This window comes from Octopus bimaculoides, chromosome 26 (genome assembly GCF_001194135.2).
Source record: "Octopus bimaculoides isolate UCB-OBI-ISO-001 chromosome 26, ASM119413v2, whole genome shotgun sequence".
NCBI lineage: Eukaryota > Metazoa > Mollusca > Cephalopoda > Octopoda > Octopodidae > Octopus > Octopus bimaculoides.
Window position 1 is genome coordinate 12,467,565 of NC_069006.1, and position 9,018 is coordinate 12,476,582.

The window sequence follows — 9,018 nt, forward strand, 5'->3', positions numbered from 1 at the left end:
CCAAGAAAGTTAGGGGTTCTGAATCCAACCTACTAAGGGATAATATCTATCCAATATACTGCCAGAAGAATACCCAATTATTATTACGCTAATGTTTTTCCTTCGTATTACCAAGTGCAATAAATGGGTGCGGGTAAAAGGATATTTCACCCTTAATTTATATAGCAATATTATTATTGTCCTTTTAGTTAATAAATAAACAGGTAAATTGACAAAATACAATGTCTGCAAGTTGATGAATACCACCTATTCCCCGCCATTTTCTTATTGCTATATATATGTGTGTGTGTGTGTGTGTAGTGGATTCTCACATCAGCTTCAATGTATGAGGGTCTAACAGCTAATATTATAACCACTAGACTATGTACACAGATGATTTTGTTTTCAGTGGTGAAGGCTTGAGTAGAACCAGCAACACTTTTTGGAAATGTTGATAGCAGGAACTTGGTGCAAATATTTACCATAAACTCATTGAACAACATATCTCAGGTTTTTTGTATTAGAGTTCCCCATCTCTTGGGTTGTTGACTTTGTTATGGTTTAGAATCCAACCTACCTTGGTAGGTTAAATGCACACCTGAGCACCAAACCAGAAATTTCAAAGTCCTTGTGTGCATGCACACAAGTCCTTCGAAATTATATATTTTATTCAAACTGGAAAATAAAATATATATATTTAAAATATAACAAACATACTGATGAAGAAATGAAAGTTTTTACTATTCTGATCCAGAAACACGTCTATGATTAACTAAAACTGGTTAGTTTTGTTGTTTTTCTTCTTGTTTTGCCTTTGTGAGTTACAAGTATTGCTATCTGTTGGAGTTTTAGCACTTTAACTGCTATTTCTGAACTTCGGTATGTGGTGAAGCAACTGTTGCTGATCCCTTAATTATGTTTATATATTTAAAATATATATAAAATATAAATATATATAAAATAATATATATATATATATATTTTATTCAAACTGGAAAAAGTCCTTGATTGTTGACTCACCTGAGTTTCATCCCACAGGGTGTCCAAAAACATACCTTTAATTATCAAGCAGGCATGGTGGTCTTGCTGGATCAGTTGCCAACAATCTGGTCATACAACAGGATGTAGTGGGTTACATGTTACCAGTAGCATTCAAGAGTGATCTCTCTCACACACACACACACACACACACACACACACACACACACACACACACATTCAAATATGAATTAGAAGCAGCACTAATGTTGCAAATATTATTGACTGCACACACTCAATGTATGTATGTGTTTTGCTTGTTCACTGGTACGCTGCTGTTTAGTGCAATGGGGATGACTCCCTCAAAGTACTGGGTGTTAAAACCCCTGAAAGTCATAGACAGGCAAGACAACTCACCCCTAATACACACACATACGCACACTCACTAATGTTATATGTCATATGATGAGTAACTTTGTTCGTATACTTCTACCACTTAGGTTAATATCAGGAAATACAATCACACGTATAATGATAAGAATTTGACTTTTTTTATCAAATGTCTTGATGCTTGAATAATATGATGAAACGAATACTAATTGTCAACAAAAAATATTTTAACCTTAAAATAGAATTAAATAAAGCGAATTTCTCATTTGTGTAACTTCTCTGGTAAACTACTCAGCCATTCTGTCATTTACTCTCTCTCCTCCTCCTGCCACTAATTTTGGAATGTACATTCATCCAGCTCATCTTACTTTAATTCTATCTCTCCCCCTCTCACTAAATGATGTAAAGTGTGACATACATACATATATCCCCCTCTCCCTCTCTCTAAATGATGTAAAGTGTAAAGTGAGAAACCAACCAATAGATCATCATCATCATCATTTAACGTCCGCTTTCCATGCTAGCATGGGTTGGACGATTTGACTGAGGACTGGTGAACCAGATGGCTGCACCAGGCTCCAATCTGATTTGGCAGAGTTTCTACAGCTGGATGCCCTTCTTAACGCCAACCACTCCAAGAGTGTAGTGGGTGCTTTTACGTGCCACCGGCATGAAGGCCAGTCAGGCAGCACTGGCAATGGCCACGCTCAAAATGGTGTATTTTACGTGCCACCTGCACAGGAGCCAGTCCAGGGGCACCGGCAACAATCTCGCTTGAATGTCTTTACACGTGCCAGGAAGGCGACACTGGGCACAGGTGCCATCACGATTTTGCTTTCGCTTACCCCAACAGGTCTTCGCAAGCCGAGTTTAGTGTCCAATGAAGGAGAGGTATATCAGCTATTATTATATCGAGTTGATGATGATGATAACAACAATAATACTTCCAAATTTTGGCACATTTTAGGTAGTTTGTAAAGGTAGTTTATCAACCCTGAAAAGAAGAAAGGCACAATTGTTCTTTGAACCCAAAAGATAAAGAGCCAAAACACATACTGCAAAGCATTTTCCCCAATGTTCTAATGGTACTCTGCAGATATATGTATGTATGTATGTATGTATGTATGTATACTATCGTCATTATTTAATGTCCACTTTTCCATGCTAGCACATGTCAGAGGGAATTTGTTGACACAGATCTTTGGATCTTCTACAGTCAAATGCCTTTGCTGTCACCAACCCTCACCTGTTTCCAAATAAAATATTTCCCCATGGCCAGGCATGTTTTCATGGATGATTGGAAATGAAGGATACCATTTACATAATAACCCACATACATACAAATACACACACACACACACACACACACACACACACACACACACACACACACACATATATATATATATAGCAAACAAAGTAAGTAGTTAGAAAATCTCTGTAAGAGATGACAGTAATAATTATACTGAGAAGTTATGTTTATTGCCACATCAATATGGCTGCTCCGTAGGAACCAACATTACTACCATCTTTAACCCCAGGAGGATCCTCCTCCAGCTGGTTATTGATGCAATCTGCACCCGATATATATTGCAAGCAGGGGAGCAAACCCTACCATCTTCTCCTAGATGGTGCAGACGTCTTATAGAGATTTTCTAACTAGCTGCTTTGCTTGTTGCAAGATCAATGATATTTTTCTATATATTTCGAGCTGGAATGATTTACAGCTATCTCTAGCAGACAGGTGACCACCACTGAGGATGGGCAGAAATAGCTTGATACCGTATGGTCTAGCGGTCCCATCGTCTACTAGAAGATGGTAAGGGTTCAGTCCCCTGCTTGCAATATATATCAGGTGCAGATTGCATCAATAACCAGCTGGAGGAAGGTCCTCCTGGGGTTAAAAATGGTAGTAACATCAGTTCCTACTGAACAGCCATATTGATGTGGCAATAAACATTACTTGTGTGTGTGTGTTGTGTGTGTATATATATATATATATACAGGTTTTTTTTTGTGTCTGCCTACAAAATCCATTCATAAGCCATTGGTCTCCCAAGGCTATATATAGTAGAAGGCACTTATTTCCAAGGTGCCATGCAGTGGAACTGAACCTGGAACCATATAGTCAGGAAGTAAAATTCCCCCACCCTCACCCCATATATATAAGTAGTAGTGCCAAGTAACAATGTGAAATAAATAAAATTTGGGTTAGATCAAATATATTTGTGACAGATTTTAATTCTAAAAGAAATTTCTGTGAAGTTTTCTTCGGAGAAAAAAAATTCTTGTATTACACCCTTATCAGCTCAGTGACACCCACTCTTGGACTTCCAGGTGCATTTCTGGTTCATTACATCTTCCTCAGTAGAAGATACCAAAGAGAGATAATCCTGAGCTGACTAGAAAGTCACAGCTTTATCATGAAACATCGATACAAGTGACTGACTTGAACTCATTGACCACCCAGCAGTTGTGCAAAGCAATGATGTAGAAAATCAAACTTTAGGTTAATTCAAATATGTTTGTGACAGATTCTAACTTCTAAAGGCAATTTCTGTGGAGTTTACCATAGAGAAAAAATTCTTGCTTATGGTAAAGGCATGAATGCATCATTATCAACCCTCTTTCCACCCAAATTATGTAATGTCAGTTAAACTGCAGAAATTACTAGGAGAGATGTAATTGATTATGCACCCTATTTTCACCCAAAATAGGTGGCCTGTTGTAAGATGTCTGTGTCTTTATGAATACTATGAGTTGGTATGAATCAACAAATAGTCCTCTATGTAGCTGCTTGCACTGCTTAAAACAAGAGCTGAATTTACTTTCAATTACATCCTACCACTTTAGAAAAAAAAAAGGGAAGCACATTGAATAATGTAGTCTTAGATATAAGATTACATTATTATGTAATCTTATGTCAATAAAAAGAAAAAGATGAGATTTCACACGTGGAAAACTTTTGATTGTAAATCTGGTTGATTAGATTTAAGCTGAGTGTTAAACCAGAATGAGAGCTGGAAGGAATTCCAAAGAGATGGAGATACTGGGGAAACAAGATTGGGGAAAGGCATTGAGAGCATGAGCTGAGAAGTGAAAGAGAGAGAGAGTATGTTTGATAGAAGAAATAATGTGTATTAGTTTGGCTTGAGAAAAGATAGAAGCCATTATATTAGTGGGAGAAGATAGAAAATTGCTAGCCAGTTTAGAGGAAGAGAGACCATTCCAGTAAAGAAAGAAGGTGGTGTGTAGCGAGTTAATTCATAGGAAGAGTGGCTGTTATTGTTGAAAGAGAAGGTGATATGTAGTTAGCTAGTTCAGCAGAAGTGAAGCTGTTACAGTAGTGTGAGAAGATAGAGAGAGAGAGAAAAACGCATACCTTTAATTCAAGAGTGGTGGTGTGTTAATGGGAAAATCATTTATCAATCAATTAAATGACTTTAGACATGGTTCCAGGTATCTGGATAAGTAGCAAGTATGGTTGTATAGTTAAACGAGTTTTCTTCCCAACCATATGATTTTGGGTTCAGTCCTACTGTATTACACCTTGGGCAAGTATCTTTTACTATAGTCCCAGGCCAACCAAAGCCTTGTGGGTAGATTTGGTAAGTGGAAACCAGCCATATACATGTGTGTGTGTGTGTGTGTGTGTGTGTGTGTGTGTGTGTGTGTGTGTCCACTTGCTTTGACATCACGTTATAAATGAGTGTTATTCATTTCCAATATTCTACATAAGGTTATGGAGAAATATTACCTTGCTTGGAAGCAGCCATGTTGCCCTAGGTAAGTGGACGCTGCTTTACTGAGGTATAGCATATCTGAATCTGTAAGAGCAGCAGCCACATTGTCTTATGTAAGTTGAAAAGGCTAGAAACTAATCTAGGATATCTGAAAGCATTACAGCAGCTACAAAGTCCTGGCAGTGCTTTATTGTGGTCCTAGTTTATTTCAACTTGTTGTAAATAAATAGGCAGTGCTCTAGCATAGTCAAAGATATCTGAGTGTTTAACAATATCCACAAGCCACACTATCCTAGATAAGTGGATGCTGCTTTAATGTGGTCTTAGGTCATCTCAACAGATCGTTGTTACATAATCCTAGATAAGCGGTTGGGGTTTTAATGTGACTCCATTTTGTTTTTGTTTTGTTTCTTTTCTTTTGTCTCAAGTCTGGTACTTATTCCATCAGTAAACAAACCAACTCTGGTTAGTGGTGGTGGTGGGGGGGGGGGGGGTGAAGTATCAAACACAAACACACACACATATATCATCATCATTTTAACATCCACTTTTCTATGCTTGCATTACCCAGATGGAATTTGTTGAGATAGATTTTCTTCATCCAGCTGCCATCACATGTTTCCAAATAAGATAATATTTCTCCATGACCAGACATTTTTTAACAGAAGACTGGAAACAAAATACAACATTTGGAAGACAGTAGCAACTATCATGTAATTTCAAAGCAAGGAGATAGTAACATACACACACACACATATATATATACACATATGATAGGCTTCTTTCAGTTTCCATCTACCAAATCCATTCATAAGGCTTGTGGAGTTATAGTAGAAGATACTTACCCAAGGTGTCACACAGTAGGACTGAATAAAAAAACCATGTGGTTGGAAAGCAAACTTCTTGCTACAAAGCCACACCTGCACTTATATAATTATGTGACAGGCTTCTGCACAGTTTCCATCTGCCAGATTCACTCACAAGGCAGAGGTCAGCCCAAAGCTATACTAAAAGACACTTACCCAAGGTGCTGCGCAGCGGGACTGATTATTTTCTGAACCTCTCTCTTTCTCATTTTCAGGAAAGTCTGCGTCTCACCTGTGGATTGCCCAGTTATGAGGGATGGCCACCATGTTCTGAAGAAGAAAATGAAGTGTCATGTCTTAGACACAGAAAAAAATCTCATCATTGTTGGTAGAATAATAATTCCAGTGAATAACAAGACGCCATGGAGAAAATAAGGTGCGAAGAGATGAACAAGAATTCTGCCAGCTGTAAATTACCGATAAACACCGAACTGAAGATCATCGAAGACCCTGTATTTGTACAAGTCCATGTTGCTGCTGACCGGAAGGACATTGGCCGGAACTGGACACACAGAGAGAAATGGTTGTTGTCCATTTGTATCTTTGTGGTAGTAGTTTTGGTGGCCTTTGTCACTGTTACTTTTGTTTTTAAGGAAATATATAATGGTAAGTACCATGTCTCTTTGTCTGTCTGTCTGTCTTAAATAACATAGCTGGGGCAAAGTGATGGGGGTAGTCTGCTCCAAAAAGTACTTTTATGGAGCCCAGCACTTTTGGGTCTGATATATAACCCTATAGAAATAGGGGAATTGAGGGGTGCCCCTAAATGAAATATACTTTTTGGAACAAATGATTATAGATTAAATGTTTATTTGCACTCAGACTTATCTTTGACTTCTCTGTATTCTATACTAAGTGGCCATACACAACTTCTTTGAACTCATCATCCACACTGGAATATACAGGGTGTCCCAGAAGAATTGATATTTCTTAATTATTCAAACTAAACTTAAGGTAGGATAATGAAATTTGGCACACACATTCTAATGTAAATTGTCAATCCATTGCAGTAATTACATTTCAAATATCATTTTGACCATAGCCTGCAAATGAGTGGTCACTGAGTTGCAAGAGTGCTGTGCCACCTCTTCATCCAACTTGACCCATGAAGACAGAAGGGTTTTCTTCAGATCTGACACATTTGAATAGAAGTGTACAGAAACATTATTCTCTAAGATAGACTAGATAGCAAAGTTCATGGGATTGATGTCTGGACTTGAGAGAGGTCATACCATCTGTTTCCAAAAACTGCTGAAATGCTCTTTACACCACTTCTATGTCAAATTGGATGTGTAGGCTGGAGGCCTATCTTCAGTGAAGATGTAACAGTCACCAAAGGTTTTTGTGACCCAAGGTAACATTTACTCATCCGACATTTCCACATTGCTGACCTTGACACCAGCATCAATGAAGATCAAGGGAGACTTGGACCCATCAGATGCAACTGCAGCCCACATCATGAGTGAAGCTGGTTTCTGATGGCATAAATGATTCCTGCTACCTTCAGGCAAGTCTCCTGCATTATGTGCATAAAGGCTGTCATTCTGCCTGTTGATAACTGCCTCCACAGTGAAGATCTTCTAGTCAGACCAGATCAGCACTTTATTTGTGGCACACTTCATCTCAACTACCCCCGTCAAGCCGTTTCTTCTTGGAAGCTGCTGAAATTAACTGCTGGAATCATTTCTTGTATGCAGTTGGCTTTAAATTCTCTTTAAAAATCCTGTACATTGAAGATTTCGAAATGCCAAGAGCTTTTGCAGTTTTTCTTGCACTCCTGCGGGGATTTTTGTTCATTCGCTTCTTCACAGCTTCAACAGTTTGTTTGGTACAAATTGATTGTTTCCTACCAGGAATTGGTTTGCTAGAGGTAGTAGCAGACTCCAATTATCATTTCCAGGTATTGAACACCATTTTACAGCACACGTTCATCTGTCCTTTTTGCTCACTCCAGCTGTTTTCAAAGTGACCATCTGGTCATATTTTGCTTTCGACACCATGTTTGTTTACAAAACTGTTATAGACAAACAAAACAATAGACACATGAACAAAAAACATATGCAAATCTTTATGCAAAATATAGATAATAATAATCGAACCAATATTCTTTAGGAAGAGTTTTAATCATGGGTAAATTTTTCTGGGACACCTTGTATATCTTGTGTGTACAGTTTGATGTTCAACAACAACTGTATGACTTAGAGTTCCATGTAGATTATCATTATCCACTCGGTTTCCATTGACCTCTGTACTTAACAGTGTTATTAGTTATGATATACAGAATATATGTAGAGGCAACTAAGATAAACAGTGGAATAAATATTTAGTTCCTAGGCAGCCAAATGCACTTGGAAAATTCAATGCTGAGTTCCAAATGGGAAAATGTACATCAGAAATAAATATTTATACTGGTGTTTATCTTAATTTTCCCTACACACACACACATGTATAAATATACATACATGCATACACACTACATTTGTTGGCAAAAATACACACAGACACATTTGACACACCCCAGTTTCTGCAGTGCAAATACAGGAAAGAATAATTTAGTTCATTAAAGCATGTAACATTCGAAGCAATTAAGCAGCAGATTACAAAACATTACAAAATATTCTAGCAAATGTTTAAGTAAATATTATTGTTACGGAGTCAGGTTAGGTAGAAGAGATTGTCTGGATTAAAATTAGTCTCTTGTAGTGAATGCCAAGGACAAAATTAGCTTCTGGGAGGCTCAATTTTGCATATAGGACCCAGGGTGAATTTTATTTAAGACATATTCTGGGAAAAAAGTGCTTCTTAACTGTCACCAAATATGGTGAGTGTGTGTATGAATGTGTATATTCACATAAACCAGATGTTCTGTTTCTTGTACTCCACAGTACTATACAACAAAACTTAATATAGTATACACAATCTTCTTAAATAATGATTTTTGTAATTTTTCTTGTATAATTTCAAACTTTTAAAGTATAAAATATAACCTAGCTACCCCACATCCAAACAACCAAGACTGGCTGTTCTGTTTATCTTTCTCTAACATTGTCTCTATTAATCTT

The 9,018-nt window shown here is 37.4% G+C and overlaps 1 protein-coding gene across 1 annotated transcript in view; it reads left to right on the forward strand.

Annotated features, from left to right (window-relative positions):
- The first annotated feature begins 354 nt into the window (after nucleotides 1-354).
- LOC106880529 (neprilysin-1) overlaps nucleotides 355-9,018 on the forward strand; it is a 69,673-nt gene continuing 61,009 nt past the window's right edge. The window contains exons 1-2 of the mRNA XM_052976912.1: nucleotides 355-760; nucleotides 6,172-6,562. Coding sequence (XP_052832872.1) covers nucleotides 6,319-6,562 — 244 coding nt within the window. The 5' untranslated portion in view covers nucleotides 355-760; nucleotides 6,172-6,318. The remainder of the gene's footprint in view (nucleotides 761-6,171; nucleotides 6,563-9,018) is intronic.